We start from the raw sequence: 20430 nt of genomic DNA, 5'->3' as shown, positions 1-20430 counted from the left end.
AAAACTTCAAAATTAGTCAATAGTGTTTGTATCATTATAAACTATATAACTATTAATGACAGACCCAATGTACAAGCTATGATTACATTTCCTTATGCATATAATACACTTGGATCCTAGAATGCATATGGGCTTTTTCTGAGGGGGTGGGGAAAGAGCATTCCCTGCTTTAATCAAAGTTGTAAAGTCTCCTAATTCCAAATACACTGTCTTATCTTTGAAGTCCGTGTTGTGTTGTTTGTTTGTTTTTTTTAAATTGAGGTATAGTTGATTTGTGGGGTTTTTTGTTCTTTTTTTTTTCCCCTCCCTGAATACTTTACTAGCAAACTCCTTCATTCCCCAGTTCCATCATGGGCAGATTGTTCTTTAGGCCTTTTTGCACAGTCAGCAGCCTGGAAAGCCTTTTATTGCTCTCCTCTATTGGAACACCGCTTCGCTAAATCCCTGATTTTTCTTTCCTGCTATACTGCCTTGTTTTGCTGGACACCCTCAAGTAACTTCCTCGGAAAAGATGTATGGAAAGCAAAGTTCTCTTACCTCTGAAAAGGCTTTTTCTTGCCCTCGAAGTTTAATAACAGTTTATCTGGATCTACAATTCTAGGTTGAAAATAATGCATTGCTTCATTATCTTCTGGCTCAGGGTTGCTCATAAGAAATGTGTGCTAGTCTCATTCTTGTTTCTTTGTAGATAAGCTTCTTTTTTCCATCTTGAGGTCCATAGGATCCTTTCATTCTCTTGTAACTCTGAGGAGTCACAGTGATTGTGTCTAGTTTAGAGGGTTTTTATTCTTTCCACTTGCTTTTCAGTTAAGCCTATTCTATATACTTGATATGTCTTTCTTCACATCTGGGAAACTCTTACATTCTTTCTTTGCTAGTTTCCTGTCCTCTGCTTTCTCTCTCGTTCTGAAACTTCTAATAGTTCTTGGGCCTCCTGACTTGGTTCTCTATATCTTTTATCTTTGGTATCATATTTTCAATGTCCTGTTCTTTCTATATTTTAGGAAATTTTCTTGATTTATCCTTAAACTTTGGCTGAATTTTATTTTTACAATAATATCCTTATTTCTAAGAGCTTCTTTTTTAACAAGAGCTTTATGAGCTTTAACTCACATACCATAAAATTCACCCTTAAAATGTACAATTCACTGATTTTTACTATATTCACAGTTATGCAGTCATCACCACTATATAATTTGAGAACATTTTCATCATCTCAAGAAGAGAGCCTATACTCAAATTTCCCCAGTTATGAAAAAGATATACAGCTATAAATCTATACATATTAGAATATAGCCTGAATAAAATTTTCAGTTGGGAGATATAACTGTACTTAGTTATACCAGTAAACTGAGAAATAGCAAAAATGAGAATATTCAGGTAATTATAGCTATAATAGAATTCTGGCTTTTTTATATGTAATAATACTATGGTCATGCACTAAAAAAATTTTTTTAATTGAAGTAACAGAGGAATAGAAGAGTACTAAATCATGCAGCAAAACAAACAGTAAAAATAAGCTTCCTCCCCTCCCCCCCAACCAAAGGCTTTGCCTAGAATATGTGACAAGGCACTGCAGCAAAGAAGGGCCATCTGCCCAGAAGATACAACCAATTTCAGACTCAGAAGCCTCAGGTATAATGGAGGTGAAAAGTGAGGGGTATAACATAAAGTAAAGCTTACACATCTTAAGTATGTAGTTCTGTTCACTGTTACACACACATCTATCCACGTAACCACCACCCAGATCAAGGTATGGAATATGTCCAGAACTCTAGAAGATTCTGTCAATACCTACCTAGTCAATAAGCTCACAACAGCAAACCATTACTTTTAACTCTCTCAACACAACTCACTTTTTTGTCTGCTTTTGAACGTCATATAAACAGAAGTATACAGATATACTATTTTGTATCTAGCTTTTTTAATTCAACATCATCCAAAATCTCAGTCTTCTTTTTCACTGTGTTTTATTGTTCTATATGACTATAATAGTTTCTCTATCCATTCTACTTTGAAGGATATTTAGGTTTTATAGTTCAGGGCCATTATAAATAATGATGCTATGGACATTCTACTACATACCTTTTGCTAGATTCATTTCCATTGGATACATGCCCAGGTGTGAGACCACTGGATCAGTGTACACGTATCTAAAGTTGATACTGCCAAACAGTTTTCCATGGTTGTATCAATATAACCACACATTTTAAATACGATCAAACTTAACATAATTTTAAAAGTTTACATACAATGTTTAAAACCTGGCACAACTGTATAATTAAGTTTCCTTCATGGTATTTTACACTGGGTAGCCAAAACTCTAATAAGAGAGAGAGAGAGAAAAAAAAAAAGTCACAATGGAAACCACATTGCCATATTCTTAGTATGCACCTTTATTTTATTTTTCTCATTGTTTGTTTACTTGCTTATTTACTTACTTTCTTACCTAATTACATAGAAAAGGCCTGGAAGGCAAGATACTGATTTCGGAGCAAAGGTTACATTGAAGAGTAAGATGATAGGGAGGGGGGATAGACAATTACTTTTTATTTTACTAATGTTATGATATGAATTTTAAAGACTATTTTACTTTTTAAATAGTCTCTCGGTTCTGATATAAAATAATGTCTGTTTCATGTGGAATCAACAGACCAGTATTTTTCTCTGGGAAATCTGAGTCTATTACTATCACTGATTTGTACAATGGATGCTTTGTACAATGGATGAAGCATTGGCTTTCAACAGAAAAAGAAATATAAGAGTAATAAGGTGTCAGTTTCCCACCTCTACTGAGGTCAAAGGACAAAGAAATATGGTTAACATGCAGGTGGAGAGATTTAAGTCAGACATGAGAAAAAAATTCCACGATCGTGATGACTATTAGGCATTGAAACAAGTTATTAAAGCGGGGAAGAGGGAAGACATTATAAATCTTCTCCCGTAGGGATTTGAGGGGCAGTATATACAGCCAACTGTATAGCGAAAGTTGGATAAAACCCAGCTGGGAATCGATGTCCATTTTTGTAACACTATAAATACTGAAGAAGGATTTCCTGGGATATCCTTTAAACAGTATATGTTTCTTGTTACACAAATTTTTGAGCTCTATAGTATTACAAAGACAGAATAAGAACGTAATGTGAAAAGATCATTTTAATTATATGAATCAATTCAATCAAATGGATCCAAAATTGAGAAATCTATTGCAAGATACGTTTTCAGGATAGTACAGAATAAAGTATAACTGCTGCAAGACCACAGGTCACAAATAGAAAATAAACAGCTCTCCCTGAAATTTATACAAAAACAGTGAAATATAAAACCACCAGAAAACATTTACGGTTTGGCTTTCTTTAGAAATGCAGCCTTCCTGAGGCTAAGTTAAACACTGCATCAGTGTTTATAAACTCAGCAGAGAGCACAGAAAGGAACAGATAGATTACCCCTGTTATCTAAGGGGCAGATTACCAGCCTGCCAGGTAAGGAGCCTTTCCTTGGTGGGTCTACCCTGACTTGGGAAGAAGAGCCTCCAAGTAAAGCAACTCCCTCCCCACAGCCACGGATCTTCCCTTGGGGTTTTTAAACTCCTAGCCCGTATTCTCATATGTTGAGGATCCCTTCTGTTGAGAAAATATAAAGATTAATAAGAAGAGGAGGAGGAGAAAAAAAGAAGAAAAAGATGCACCAATTAAAGTTAAAAATATAGAGCCAGAGGGCAGATGCTTGAAGATGGGATATTAGAAATTCAGATTCCCATTCTGTGGATGAGGAAACAGAGAAACAGAGGCAATTCAGGTTCTGTCTTAGGTGATGAAGTGTAAGAAGGAAATATTTGCTTAGTGACCTTAAGGCTTTCGGGCACTATTAATTATTAATTCAATAAAAACTCTTTCTGTCTCTTTCTCTAGATTCTCTTCTTCTTCACGCCCCTAAATGGATGTGTTCCTGACGACTCTGCCTTCAACCCTCCTCTCACTCATTCTACTTTCTTTTCCTGGATGATCACCCGTATGTTATATTTCCTTTAGAAATTCACTACTTAGGCTCCAACATAATCACTAGGTAACTAAATCCCCAATCTCCACTTTCACTTCTGGAAATCATTACTCTAGTCACATGTTTTCCAACTAAGATGATCAGGAAGCAATCATACAGGCAATGTAATTCCACCCCTAAATCTGGTAGAACACTCTTCATATGCAATTGTATGACCATTGGTCATTATTTTTATAATGTCTTTTATCTGCCCAGGAGACAGTAAATAATTTTATCATGCTATATTCTCCTTTTACAGAACACGTTGAATTTCACAAACATTTATATGTTACATAATAAATCATCTCATCTAATTGTCGGGTTAGCAGACAATAGAATCCCCATTTTGAAGACAGGAAAACAGATTCAGAAAAGTTAATTAACTTGTTCATTTGAAAATAAGACAGTATTTTTTCATGTTTCCTATCCCCTACAAGGATCTAATTATATACTATGAACACATAATAAATACCTTTTAAATGAATGAAAATAATTGTCCATTACGGCTAAATCTGGATAATGTATAGAAAAAATTTCAATGAGTTTTCCCCCTTCTACTGATTCCAATGATCTCTAGAAAACTGCTAATCTTGGACCCCGGAGAATATGATACTCTTTTAAATAATGGTTCTCGGAGGTGTTCCATGGACCCCTGGGTCCTTGAGGCACTTTCAGGTAGTCAGAAAAGTCAGAACTATTTTCATAATAATACAAAGATGCTACCTGATTTTGTTACTATCCTGTGTTTGTATTGATGGTACAAAAACAGTGGTGGGTAAAAGTGCCAGTGCCTTAGCACCAATCAAGGAAGTGGTACCAAATTATACGAGTAGTCAGTTTCACTTTCAGAATGGCCATGATAAAAAAGCAAATGTTACTAATTTTATCAAATCTCAACCCTTAAGAAAACATCAATATTCCGTGTAAAGAAATGGAAAATACACAAAAAGCACTTCTGGGGCAAACCAAAGTATCAGTGCAACCATTACCTCAATCAAGGAAAAGCACTGATGTGATTACTTGAGTTGTGAACTGCTGTTCACACTGTTTTAATGGCATAAAATTTGTACTGAAAAGACAACTGAAAAAGTATGGCTCTTCACACACTTTTTCCAACAAGTAAATGAAGTGAGTCTGTCACTTCAAGGAAAACAATTAACAGTTTGTATTGTCAATATCGAAACTCAAGTTTTCATGTGAAATTATAATTTTGGAAAACTTGTATCTGCCCCTATATCTTTACATTCCTAATACTTAAAGATGTTCTAATGATATCAGTGGTGATATTGACAAATGTGGCTTTGTTATATTGTGTAACATATGTCAACATTTCGAAAATCTGCATAATTTAAAGAACCAATATTGTCCAAGTGACTAATGTACAATGCTATAAAATAATATGTGCATAAAAGAGCCACTCAAAGTGCAAGAGACACCAATGGGTTTTAATGTACCAGAGTATGGAAAATTCAGCAATATGGTTTCATATTCCACACTGCAATTAACCTGTAAGAAATTACCTCTTGTAAACCTGGTGTAGTATCAAAGAATATCTGCAATTTTCTGGAAAGTTATTAAAATACTCCTCCCTTTTTCAACTACGTATCTTTGTAAGGCCAACTTTTCTTTATATACTTTATCCAAAATAATATATCACAACAGATTGAAGAAGCAGATATGAGAGTACAGCTGTCTTCTATTAAACCAGACGTTAGAAATGTGCAAAAATGTAAAGTGGTACCACTCTTTCCCTACATTACTTTATTTGGCAAAATATAGTCATTTTTCACAAAAATATGTTACATTAACATATAATAGGTTTATTATATTTTTATATTAATTAATATTTTAAAAATTTTCCCTGCTTGAATTCCTGACGTGATATTTTCTTTCTATCTATCTCACGTGTATCAATAGATATACTCCACATAAACAAAAGCTCTTGGTGTCCACATAGTTTCTTTTTTTGTTGTTCATAGGTTGTTGTGAACCCCAATAGCTTTTTTTTTTTTTTTTTTTTGGTCGCACCACATGCCTTGCAGGATCTTAGTTCCCTGACCAGGGATTGAACCTGGGCCCCCAGCAGTGAAAGTGCTGACTCCTAACCACTGGACCACCAGGGAATTCCCCTCAATAGCTTTTAACAATGTAAAGGGGTTCTGAGACCAAAAAGTTTGAGAACTGACGTTCGAAATCAGTGTCACTCTTGGATTCCATAGGAGGGAGATAGAAAAAGCAATCCATTAAATAAATACATAACAAATACCAACTGACAGTATTAATTCAAGAATTTATTTATTCATTCCATAAACACTTACTGAGTATATAGTAACTTCAAGGTCTTGTGTTAGGTGTGGACAATACTAAGAAGCACAGATAAGAATTCTCAGCCCCAACTACTCAGGGTCTGGTGGTGACTGCTATAATAGAAGTATGAACAAAAACAGTACCGACAGGGATAGAAGATGTCATCTTTTAGAAAGAATGACAGGGGATGCGAGATATGACGGAGAAAATGTTGGGGGAGAATTTTAAAAGCCTGGAGAATGAAATGAGCATTCTTTTTTTGGAGCGAGGAGAGAAGTAGGGTAAGGCTTTAAGATCAGTAGCAATTATTAACCAAGTATCTATGTGCAAGGCACAACAGGGGATACAAAAATACCTACAGTCTTCCAGGAAACTAGAATTAAGGAAAAAAAAGCATAAAACAATTATCAGAAAGAGGAAGATAACCAGAAGAGCAGAGTGACATGAAGACCAAGGGAAAAGCATCAAGAAAGAAGATATGATCAGATGCTACAACACATCAGGAGGAACGAGAAATATCATAAAGGAAAGTTGTAAATAGAAATATTAATGCATATAACTGAAAGTAGAAATACACGTTGTCCCTCTACTACTCCTTCACACGCATCAGGCAATCAGTTCATTCAAGCAGCAAGTACTAAGCCACACACTACATACCAAGCCAGACAGCCAATGGAGAATATGAAATGGACACTGTCTAGCAAAGTTTTGGATCCACACACATTTAACTATTTTGCACTGTGGTAACTGCTAAGACAGAGCACTAAGAGGAATAAGAGAAAGAGCTGTGGGTCCTCAGAAGCCAGAGCAATCAATGCAGCTTGCTGAGGAGGGTGCAGGAAGAAGGTTAAAGGGGAATTAGATATGGTTCCACAGAGAAAGTGACATTTGTATTAGATCATGAAAAATAAGGTGGGTTTGACAGGAAAGTGTTTGTGTGTGTGTGCATGCATGTGTGCACAAGCACGTAGTGTAAAGTGAGTGGTTATATTAGTCAAGGTCCCAGCAGGAGAAAGGTGGCACTCTAACAGGAAAAATAAGGCAAACATAACAACAGGAATTTCTAAGAAGTTAGGCTAAGGGAAATCAGGAGTGTTAAGGAAAACCAACAAGGGAAGGGTAGAGTGAAGCAACCAATTGCATCCTGGCAGGGATGAAGCCAGGCACACAGTACCCTAACCATACCCTACCCCCCACCCTCTAAATCTCCTGCCCATGCCTCCCATTGGCCAAACCGAACTGAGACGCCAAGCGCAGAAAAGCGTGCTGAGGCAGTCCATAACGGTTAGCCTCCAGAAGCACAGGCAGAGAAGGGTGGAGGGGATCTGGAGGGACAATCAAACGAGAATATTTCAGGCGAAAACAACAAAGACCTGCATCTACAGAAGTTCCTGCTGAGGAATGGGGAGTAGGGAAGAAAAGCAATTTGAGTGGATGGGTGAAGCATGAGGCTAGAAGTCAGAAAGATTTCTAAAATAGCATGCTAAGGAGTTGGGACACTATCTTCAGGCAATGGGGAACCATCGAGGGGTTTTAGACAGAGGAATGGCACAACCATATCTGTGTTTGTGGCTCTGTAGCCACTCCTCCCACCCCCAGTAGTTTGATTCCTGATACAGAAGTCAGACAGACCCGGGTTGTATCCTGGCTTACTTGCTATAAGACTATCAGTCAGGGCCCAGGTAGAAGGTAGAAAATACACCAGTTATTCGAGCAGAGAAAATTTAACATAGAGAATTGTTAACTGGGTAACTGAAAGGTAAAAAGAGAACTCCAAGGTATCATGCAGGCAGCAACTGTTGGAAGCAGCTACCACCAGTAGGATGGAAGAAACACAGAGGCTGGAATTATACCTCTTGAGAACGGAGTGCTACTTGGCTAGGCTGGTACCTCTGAGGAGGGGGTGCCATGAAGCTGGTTCTGCAAGTATTGGAAGAACTGCAGACTGGATTCAGTTGCTCCCACAGGAAGGACCTGCCACTGCTGGGGTGAAGAAGTGCTGCTGGCATGACATTGACAAGCAGAAGCAAAATGCACAGGCAGCAGGCGGAAAGAGGCAAGTTGCTTCTTCCCCTTCCAGCCTTGCAGTTTCCCTCTGGCACCCCTTATCAGTGTAGCCCACCAGGAAGCCAGCTGAAGAGCAGAATGTGGTCTGCACAGTGCCAGCCCCAGCACCACAGAGCAGAAGGGTGGGTTGAGATCTGGGGCGGGTGGGAGGGGGGAAGAGTACCAAATTGACAAGACTACTGGGAGGATTAAATGAAACAAACTATGTAAACTTGTTATAATGCCTGAAACAAAGTAGCTATCCAATAAAAGTCAATTCCCTTCCTCATTCCCCAAACTGTGGCAAGAGCTAATACATGAAGACAAGGATATGTGAGAGTTCAACAGTGTACCTTCCCTATGAGGCATCCAGATTTTCTTATCTCTTATCAATTACCATATATCAAATCGTACATTAGTCTTATTAGGTTTTAACCTATCCATTTTGCAACGTTTCACAATCTCCATACCCAGTTCACACACACACGCACACATGGATGTGTATGCATGCATGTTCCCCTTAATCCCAAACAAAATTCTCCATAATGAAGGCAAAAGATACAAATGTGATCAAAACACAGAACTGGATGAACTCAATACCAATAGTAGGAAGCAGAGTACTCTCAATAATGTTGAAAAAAGTATACGTCGAATAAAATTTTAGTGTTTTGATTTATTGCTATTTTTCAAAGCCAGTACTGCTAAATTCTAAAAGTAGGAAATGATAGTGGGTGTGGCATTGGTGGGAAGCAAAAGCACTAATTTCATCTGCGACTTCATTAAGAGAAGTATGGTGTCCAAAAAGAGGCAAAGAACAACACATCTTTACTCAGCTCTGGACATCACATTTTAGGACGGACATTAACAAACTAGAACTTTGTCAGTGGCTCAGAACTAGAAAATGTGTTGGTTAAAGGCTAGTCTTTTCACAAATGGTTGAAAAAACTCATCACATTTAATTTGGAAGGGAGAAACTGATGGTGATTATATGGAGCTAACACTCCAGTGCCACAGAACTAGAAAATGTGTTGGTTAAAGGCTAGTCTTTTCACAAATGGTTGAAAAAACTCATCACATTTAATTTGGAAGGGAGAAACTGATGGTGATTATATGGAGCTAACACTCCAGTGCCACAAAACAAGGAGAGTAAATTCAGAAGCTTCACAACACAATGGATCAGATTATCATCTGGAAACGTAGCTCAAGAGATTTTCCTGTAAAAGTGTGACCACAGAGGCTTGGGAATCCCAAATACAGAAGGTGATTTGGGGGGTGAACAGAGTCAGGGAAGAGGTAATAACTAAGCTGAAAATGGAAAAACTATTTAGAATTCTGCTTAAAGAAAGAATGTGTTATCAACAGGGAAATATTCAGCATAAAGACTAGAAAAAGACAACTTAAGTGGAAAGAATGAATTGGTACATTTCCAAGAAAGAAAGGGGGAAATCATCTAATTTGATTTGTTTGTTTTGATCTTACTCTCATCAAACAACCCTCTTATAATATAGTTTCCCACATAGATTTCCCCACAGATAGAATATAACTGCAGCACATCAATTCCAGTTTGCTTGATAATCATAATCTTCACTCTGCTCAGAGCTTTCTTTCTCCTTCAAAATTCCAGGAAATAGTTTCCCCATTTTTATGGATAAATAAATTGAAATTTGGCTAATAAGCAGCAGAACTGTGATTCACCTCCATGTGTAACTAACTGACTTTGCACTCCATCACAATCAGGAGAGCTGGAAGTCCCAGAAAACAGAGAGAGATGTACAAGAAAGTGGCAACAATCTGGCAGTGAATATCGCAAAGAAATGAAGAAGAATGAGGGCTGAGAAAAATGCCCTTATACTTAGTAGCCCAGAGGATTTCTCAGCAAAAAAGTACCAGAAGCCAGACTACACTAGATTAATAAGCAAGAAAATAATAAAGAAACAGGCGCTGAGCATAGAATACTTTTTCAAGAAATCTGGCTGCAGAACAAAGAACAGTGTCATAAAGAGATCTGTTTCACTTTAGCCCTAATAGGCTCTTTCTGCCAGCCATTAAATATAGCCGCTCTGCAGAGAGCTATGGGAAAACCGGTGAAGATCCCCCAACCACAGTGTCAGGCCAGAGGAACAGATTCTCTGTAAATGGAGAGAATGAGATGGGCATCTTCCTCTGTGAGTGAACATTTGGGTCCAAACAAATGGGTTTCTTAGAGTCCATTTGTTTTTTACTTTCAGAATACATTTTCCATGATGAAAAGCCAGTGGGAAAAATACAATTCAGTTTACAATGTTTTAAAAAATCACTTTTCTGGAACATATATGTTTAGTTAACTGACAATTTCATAACAATCTCTTGGAAAGAAGGCATATGTTTATATGTGAAATGATAAAATGAATTGTTTTCTTTCTTTTGGCAATTCAACTTTTTTCCCCTAAGAGAATGATGTTTATTTCTCTTGGTGCTCATGATATTTTAATAGTAACTTACCTTTTGCTGAGAAATTTTATATTTAAGAGCTGAGGCTTCAATAACGGGATCCCTCCCAGTGAATTTAAATATAAGAAAAGTCTTCAATCTAGAATTAAAATATCTGTTTAATGTCTCAAAAATACCAGAAGCCTCTATCACAGTCAGAAAAATGTGTACTTCAGTAGAATTTACAGCAGGGGTTCAGAGAACAGTGCATAGTTTAAAGGACATTTCATAGCTTTAAATGCTGCTAGAAAAAGCATTCCAGCCATCTAGGATATCAGAGCATGATTTTTCTTTTTTTAATGATAAGCAGATTTCAAATATCAATGTTTTATTATGTTTAAATTCCAGCCCTTTTCCTTACTGTTCATAGTTATGTATCTGTTGATATATGGAAATGAGACACACCAGAAATTCTGACCAGTGATATGAAGCAGAAATGCATAGCCACAGTGTGTTATCTTTTACTAAATTATAGTTGGCACACAGATAGAATAAGATTTGGGCCAATCTTTTTGGTCCTTCTTACAACAAAGTTGGCTAACAATTGTCTGATTCTTTCCTTCTTTTTTTTTTTTCCTCTCCTCACCCTCCCCCATGTCTGGAGCTTGGCGATAAATCAAACCATCTTATCTAAAATTTTTTTGGTTGACAGAAAACTCAAATATTTAAATTGAATTCCTTATGGGGCTACCCGCTTTTTTTTTTTTTTTTTCCTGGCTCTGATTATTTTTAAAAGATACAGAGCTTTAGAAATGCAAAGTGTTTTGATCTTTCAAGAGTCCTGCATTGATTGAGCAATAAAAACTGATTTATGCTCTGTGATAGCATCATAAGGTTTTATCACTGAAATGCAATATAAATTAACCTTATCACCCAGATGCTTTGCGCATTCCTACTTTTCTCTATTCGTGATGTGAATTAGTTCTTATTTCAACATACTCACAGATAAGGAAATATTTTAGGTAAACATATGTTATTAATGTGTACCTATAACTGTGAAAAGAAGAGAAAAGGAAAGAAAAAAGGAAAGGAAAGGAAGAAAGGAAGAAAGAAAGAAAGAGGGGAGCGAGGGAGGAAGGAGAGAAAGATACAAGAATTATAGTCAAATGCCAGGATGATCTCAAAGAAACAACTTTATTTCTACTTCAAAACAACATGTAGGACTCTGGCATTGGTTGTATGACGTTAGGATAATTTTATAAATAAAAAGCATATTCTCTCACATTAGAATGTCTAGATTTGGATCCAGTCCTACTCCTTATCAGATGTATGGGCTTGGGCAACTTAATATTTCTCTATTCCAGCTTCTTTATCTGAAAAATGGGGTACTCATAGTACCCGTCTCAGAATTACAGTGAAGATTAAATAACACATGTAAAGAGTTAGAAGAAAACCTGGCACATCATACGTGCTCAATAAATGTTAGTTATTTTCACTTTTCTTATCATCCTTCATGTTCCTTAAAGCCCTCATATATAATCACCTAAGACACTGAAAGTTATGATTTTTGTTCATATTATGACCCTCTAATTTTTTTACTTCTAGGTTCATCCACATTCTTTTACTTCCAAAATTTTGTTCTTCTATTTCAACTTGACAGTTTGTTTTTTTTTGTACTCATTAGTAATCAAGAACTTGGGTGAGAAATCTCAGCAAGAAAAATTTACCCATCTAGTAAAATGTACTAATATTTATTGGATACCTAAGAGCAGATTATAAGAGAAACCTTATTTTTTAAATAGAGAAATAAACTTTTACAAGTTTCCAGAAATAAATTCTACCTATTAAAACCAGATTCAATATCCATATTTAAATATTTCCATACTAATAAAATTAGTTAATTTAAAAAGGGTAAAACCCCAGATTCCTTTTCTCAAATAAAAACATTAGTTCTCTGACTTTTTAATAGAAAGAAAAAAGCCATTTAAAATGTAAATTCCATTGTAGCCCCATTTTTCTAATACTAAGGACAAAGCTCCATGTGAAAAAAAAAATGAGAAATGAGAAAAATTGGGCATTTCATACTGTGGTGAAGAAGGGGTAACACTGATGTGACCAGACAATCGGCAGACCACTCTAAGCGTGAGAGGCCAGGACAGAACATGTCCATCTCCTCAACTGATTTGTCAGCCCAGTCATTCATTCGTCAAGTCTAAACTAATAAGAGACCACTTCTCCACAGTAAGTGCGGAGGTGGGGGTAGGGGAGTAGGAGTGGGACAGAATGAAGGGGAGGAAGTTCAGACCAATTTTGAGAGTTCTAGATCAAATAACTAAGAGCATGATGCCTTGTAAGCAAGGACTCCGCTGGACTTCCCAAAGCTGAGTCTAAGAAAAGAGTTCACGGTTGAGCCCCGAGGGCATGTGTACAAATTCCTTCCCTACTCTTTCATCAGTTTACAAATGTCTTCAATACTTTTACCTAGATGCCATGCTGGCTAGGTTGGCCCACAGATCAGAGCAGACTTAAATGAACTTCCTCAGAGCCGGCGGTCACTGCCTGTGGGTAAGTGGATAACTTACCCATACTCATCTTGATTGGCAGGTTTTCTCTGCTTGCTGCTTCCACTAGATGTCTCCGGACTTCCATCACTGCCTCTTTGTGCTTGGTGTTCAATAATGCTTCCCACAGGGCTCTGGCTGCCGGGTCACTGCAATAAAACCACAGAAAGAGCTTTAGGGTAAATTTCTACTGGATAACGGAAAGGGCGGCCAGCAAAATAATTTCTTAAGCATCTTTTTTGAGTACTAATGTAGTCCTTCCCACTGACAGTTCTAAGTATTAGGATGAAATAAAGAACATCTAACCCATTCTAATCAGCACAAAATATTGAGAAATTAAGGAAACAATAAAATCAAGCCACCCAAAAGGGGGGGGGCATACTGTGCTATGAGAAGTATGGGAAAACTGTATGACATTTTTTTTTGAGAATTTGCACTTAAAAGTATTTCAGAGTATAACTGAACATTGCTAGAGTAACATATAAATGTTATGTAAACCAATATTAAACACATGTCCAAAAATGATGTATCAGTGATTACAAGCATATAAATTTCAGGTAATATACTTGTCTGAGAAACAGAAGGCAATCAGCAATGAGAATTCCTATTCAAAAATTACTCAATAGAATTCCTAACAAGTAGATTTCCTAGTGAATGACAATCAGGAATTAGGCTATGAAACGATGGCCTTGAGTAGCCCACTTTGGGCCTCGGGTTGGAAGGACGGCACTGACAAAGCCCTTACAATTAACCGTTGATAAGAGCCCAAAGCAGGGCATTATGCAGGGTCTCATCTGGGCTCACTTCTCCAACAGCCCTCTGTCTCACCCAACGTGCCACATCCCCATTATAAATGAGTACAGTGTTCTTTCCGGAAGACCTCTGCATGTAGCCAAGTATACACATTTGTAGTAATGTTTTAAAAACTGAGTACAGGGGCCTTCTGGTGGCGCAGTGGTTCCGAATCCGCCTGCCAGCGCAGGGGACACGGGTTTGAGCCCTGGCCAGGGAGGATCCCACATGCCGCGGAGCAACTAGGCCCGTGAGCCACAATTACTGAGCCTGCGCGTCTGGAGCCTGTGCTCCGCAACAAGAGAGGCCGCGATAGTGAGAGGCCCGCACACCGCGACGAAGAGTGGCCCCCACTTGCCGCAACTAGAGAAAGCCCTCGCACAGAAACGAAGACCCAACACAGCCATAAATAAATAAATAAATAAACCCAAAGTTTAAAAAAAAAAAAAAAGAAACAAAGATGACTTCTTTCCCTTTCTAAGGACATTTTCCTCCACTTAAAGCTCCAGAAACACCTCCTACTATCCAGTTAGCAATAGTTTGAAAATTAATACATTTTTTAAAGTTTTATCTTAAAAGTTGTATCTAATAAGATATTTAGTTCTAAAATTATACCTAATAAGGTTTATCTTTCACGTTTGAATTTGATTTGGAATGATGGAATAATGTATTTCACACTGAGTTTAATGTCTGACACATAATAAAAACAACTACTATTTAATGAAAGGTTATTATCATCTATTTTTTCTGCGTGAACTAACATCACTGCTCAACATATTCCACTTGTTTTGATCTGACCAAAACTTTCATCATTAATATTAAAATTAATATTCTAAGTTTAACTTTTTTAATTTATTTATTATTTATTTATTTTTATAAATAATAAAAGGCCTCTCTTGTTGCGGAGCACAGGCTCCAGACGCACAGGCTCAGTAGTTGTGGCTCACGGGCCTAGTTGCTCCGCGGCATGTGGGATCTTCCCAGACCAGGGCTCGAACCCGTGTCCCCTGCATTGGCAGGCAAATTCTCAACCACTGCACCACCAGGGAAGCCCCTCTAAGTTTAATTTAAATGAGCAGGTAACTGCATGCCAAGCCCTATTCTCCGTGGTTGGAATATAGAACAAAACAGGGCAAAAGCTTCCAATGATTTATTGTCTGGAAGAAGAGGCAGACATGTAAGCAAAGTTGCTCCACGCTAAGGTGGAAGGGGAGGGGCAGTAGAAGTAAGTGTAAAGGAGACGGTGGGAGCTGCTCTAGGAGGGCCCTGCCTTTCTTGCCAAGGCTTGTTGACTTCAGTCTGTAAGGGATGAGTAGCCAAGGAACATGAGATTGATTTCACTTTCTGAGAAGGGTAGCATAGTTCAGCAGTCATGAGCAAAGTCTTCATCATCACTCAAAACTAGGTCTATACTTATAAGTGGAATCTAAAAAATAATACAAATGAGTCTATTTACAAAACAGAAACAGACTCACCAACATAGAAAACAAACTTACGGTTACCAAAGGGGAAAGGGAAGAGGGGGAGAGATAAAATAGGACTATGGGATTAACAGATACACACCACTATATATAAAATAGATAAGCAACAAGGATTTACGTATAGCACAGGGAACAACATTCAACAACTTGTAATAATTTATAATGGAAAATAATCTGAAAAAAACATATATATATATAACTGAATTACTTTGCTGTACATCTGAAACTAACACAATATTGTAAATCAACTATACTACGATAAGAAAAAAAAATTCTTTTTAAAGCTAGGTCTATTTGCTATGGGGCTTTGGGAGAGTTACTTAATTTCTCTAAAGCTCTGAAGGCAATGGAGAACCACTGAGGAATTTTGGGCAGGGGAGGTACACTCCTCCCAGTTTCCCAAATTTATGGTCTACAATCATTCCCTACTTTTATTCTCCAAAGCACCCCAAGCCACAGGGATTTCTTCTATGCTCTCAACTCTACATACAGAACCTCTAGAGTAGAACTTTACTGCCGCCCTCTTTTCCATGAGAATAATACAGTGTCTCCAAGATCACAGTAGGTCAGCTAATGCTGTGGTTGCCCCATCAGACTACTGTAATGGTTAAAATATGGGCTCTGGGGTCAGAAAAATCTGAGTTCAAATCCCACCGTTCTCCCTTCACCCACAGCAGCTCCATGGCCCCTTTGAGCCTCCGCAGGCACTCCAAGCACAGGGACCTCTTTCCCTCCTTTGCCAGGAATGCTCTTCCTGCCAACATCCCTCTCTCTCTTCAGGTGTCTGCTGAGATGTCACCCTCACCACCCGTGTAACAGTGACGACAGCCCACCCCAGCAACTTATTCCAGCACACCTTTCCCCCTCACATGGTTTTACTGTCCTGCATAATTCGTGTTACCATCTGATTCATTCTGTTTCCATGTTTCTCTGTCTCTTGTCTAGCTCCCTTATGGAAGGTAAAGTCCTTCTATGAAAGCAGAGATTTTTTTATACTCATTGCTAATTCCCCACTACCTAGAATAGTGCCAGGCCCGTCATAGGTACACTCAACAAATATTGAATGAAAAAACAATGCTTGCTAGTTGCATAACCCCATGCATGTAACTAATCCTCTCTTTTCCTCTGTTTTCTCATCTGTGAGATGGAAGTAACACAGTGACTACCTCACAGGGTGGTTGAGGGTTAAATAAGATAATGCACATAAAGCACTCTCCTGATTCACAGTAAATGTAAGGAGTTGTGTGGTGCTGGTGGTTGTTACTATTATTACTATTGCTGTGAAAGATACTGTCTTAAAATTCAATATGCTCAAGGGTTTGTGATATATTAAATGAATCCACTTAATTATATTGAGTATGTTTTTCATACAATCTCGATTTGTTCATGTATACTGAAGTCACCTGGGGCTTGTACTCTCAGGTTCTTTTCTATTAAAACATTAAGAAGAAACATATAGTTTACATGGTCTCTGACACCGATGTGGAGCCCGGTCATGAAAATTGCTTAGTCGATATAAACAATTCTGACTGTCTAGATACGACAGTTGCTAATGTCTACTTTCTCTCCAAAACAGTTTTCTGAATATATACCCCCGCATTACACATGGTCATTTAAAGTTTACCAAGCTAACATTCATGGACTAACTCCGGTTCTCTGAATAATCAGCACTGAAGAAGATCAAAGTCATACTTACCGGCAGCTCTACTGTGTCCTGCGCCCACTTCTTCAGTAAGTCATTCTTACTGCTGCTTGGTGGCTTACACATGTACTCCTATATCTGCATCTGAGTTGAGTGCAGGAGTTAATCACTGCCTTTCTCTAATATCCTCATAAAAGTTGATCCAATAAACATTTCACACTACTGAAGTTTCACATGAAATCATGTGAAACTTGGACACATGAGGTTAAATTTTATAAGTCAGGGAAAGTTCATTGAAATTCACACTATAATTACGACAGTATATTTTATATAATTCTCTATCCTCTCCAAACTAGTTTCCTAATGAGGGAATAAGCAATACACAGAGGGCTATCACAAAAGGGTCAGTGTAGTGCACTAGTGGTAGCAGCACTGTAGACTGGTAGAAGCATGGGTTCTGGAACCCAACCACGAAGGGTTCTGGCTCTCCCACTTGCTGGCTCTCTGACCCTGGCAGAGTTAATTAACCTGTCTATACATGTTTCTTCCTCTGTTGGCAGGGGACAGTAATAGTACTTATTCAGTGGGTTGTTATGAGAAATGAATATGCTAGTATAACTAAAGACCTAGGACAATGCCTGGCACATAATAAGTGCCCAATAAACACAGCAGCAGCAGCAGCAGTAGTAGTAATAAAAAGATCCATGGTCAACAGACAGCAGAAAGTAACACAACATTCTAAAGCAACTATACCCCAATAAAAAAAATTTTAAATAAAATAAATCACTAAGATTTCTAGGAAAAAATAACAAACAGACATAGAGAACAGACTTGTGGTTCCCAAGGGGGAGGGGGATGGGGAAGGGATGGACTGGGAGTTTGGGATTAGCAGATGCAAACTGTTATATATAATGGATAAACAACACTGTAGAGCACAGTCCTACTGTGTAGCACAGGGAACTATACTCAATATCCTATAATAAACCATAATGAAAAAGAATGTATATATAGATATATAACTGAGTCCCTTTGCTATACAGCAGAAATTAACAACATTGTAAATCAACTATACTTCAATTAAATTTTTAAAAAAATCAGTGGTCAGGATCTTTTCATAAGATATATAGAAGGAAGCCTGTTTTAGAAGTACATTAGTCTCTTCCACATACTTACATACACATATGGATAACCACTGTCAGTAGGTTCATTTTCTAATATGAAAAGGTCAACAATATATAATGCAGAATTCATAATGAAACATAGTAAGTCCGACTCAAGCAATTGCCCTACATAAGACAGTTTGATGTGAAGAATTCTGATTTTCAGGAATAAAATAAGAAACTTTACTACAGATTACTTAGAGAATCAAAGCTACAGGGAGTTAAGAGTTTTTTGTACAAAGATTTTTAAGCAATGACTTTGGTGCCAGCTTCTCACCTCATCAATTTAATATCGAAATTCTGTAGACTGCACACTACAAGACATTTTAAAACTACAATTGTTACTTTTATGAGGAGTTCAGGTTCTATAAATATTTCCAGACTGACTTATAAAGTGGATGTACAACTTTTGGGGTAGAATTGAACAACAGAAGTAACGTTAACCCTCTTTACATCTTCAGCAGGATGCTACCTAACCCAACACAAACAGATGTAAATCTATTTCTAGTTTTTGAAGGCATCTAAAAAAAATTTTATAATATGCCTGAGAAAAACACTACAGCTTCAAACAAATCAAATTGCTATTAGATACTATTTATACCTAATCTAAACTCTGTGCTCTACTGTAAACCTACTTCATCTTGCTTAGTCTTTTAGTCTTTTCTCTTAAATTCAGGAACAGCTGGACAACATCTTTTTAATAATTCGGCCCACCCAAAAACAATTTCTTTTTTTCATGGCTTACTTAAGGAAGAGTTTTCAAAGGTAAATAAAATATAATATTAAAAAATACTGTTAAATACCATCACTACATTCCATTTTAGAAGCATTTCAGAATTAACAAAACAAGTTCTTAGGTCTCACGTGATCCTCACCTCATGAGCTAAGCCAATATCACTGCCCCAAGTTAAAGAGCCTCAGAGGGACTTCCCTGGTGGCGAAGTGGTTAAGAATCCGCCTGCCAATGCAGGGGACATGGGTTCGAGCCCTGGTCCGGGAAGATCTCACATGCAGCAGAGCAACTAAGCCCGTGAGCCACAACTACTGAGCCTGCGCTCTAGAGCCCGCGAGCCACAACTACTAAGCCCACGTGCCACAATTACTGAAGCCCGCTCTGCAACAAAAGAAGCCATTGTAATGAGAAGCCTGCATACCACAATGAAGAGTAGCTCCCGCTCGCCACAAATAGAGAAAGCCTGCACACAGCAACGAAGACCCAATGCAGCCAAATAAATATATAAATAAATAAATAAATAAAATAAGGAGCCTCAGAGAAGCCAACTGACTTATGTAACTACACTCAACCTATAAATGGCAAAACCAGGACTCATTCCCAAATAACTGGCTCTGAGACAGTAATCTTTCTACTATACCATGCCATGTTTGTATTATGCAAGTCATCAGGGACAATCCATTATTTATAATATCAGCTATTGTAAGCTTTTACATGTTGGCTTTCTTTCCCAATTTTTAATACATCCTCTATTCTCCCTTTAAAGTCACATGTGGGCCCACGACTGATAGAATGGGACAGAGTGAAGAGTAAAGTAGATTCACATTAACTCATAAGCAGGTCAAGCTTGCTCTCGAGATTTTGCACATTTTTTGTTTTAAACAATATCATACTACTCTCCTTGTGGGTCACCATTAGCCATTGACAGTCACTTGTGACACAAGGCCAATCATGTCCCACTTTTAGTCAACTTTCTTCTTTAAATGTTTCTAAGAAGACTTCGCTGAATTTTAAATCATTCTCCATATATATCATTTATATAACTGAACTGACAAAAAACTAAAGTCTAAATTGTCCTGAGGTATTATTAGCTCTTATTTGATGTTCATTATCTCCTTGGGAAAGAAAGAAGGAGAAATAGCCGCTAGCTACTCTACCACTGATAAAACTGAGACAAAATGAAGCCACTTGCCTAACATAGCCTATTGTTAACAATAAAGGAAGGAAGATTTAGAGATAGGAACTAACACTCAAAGTGCCA

General features: G+C 37.6%; 1 protein-coding gene across 10 annotated transcripts in view; it reads right to left on the bottom strand.

Moving 5' to 3' along the window:
• The window catches only part of SCFD2 (sec1 family domain containing 2), a 402102-nt gene that overhangs the window by 335368 nt on the left and 46304 nt on the right, over positions 1 to 20430 (bottom strand). For all 10 annotated transcript variants that reach the window (XR_014263821.1, XM_082462256.1, XM_082462260.1 and 7 more), the window contains exon 3: positions 13383 to 13510. Coding sequence is in view for 9 of the 10 variants with exons in the window: in XM_082462256.1 (XP_082318382.1) it covers positions 13383 to 13510 (128 nt within the window). In the remaining variant the exon portion in view is untranslated. The remainder of the gene's footprint in view (positions 1 to 13382; positions 13511 to 20430) is intronic.

Source organism: Balaenoptera physalus (assembly GCF_965194825.1).
Source record: "Balaenoptera physalus genome assembly, chromosome: 5".
Classification (NCBI taxonomy): domain Eukaryota; kingdom Metazoa; phylum Chordata; class Mammalia; order Artiodactyla; family Balaenopteridae; genus Balaenoptera; species Balaenoptera physalus.
This window is presented reverse-complemented; position numbering and strand designations above follow the sequence as displayed.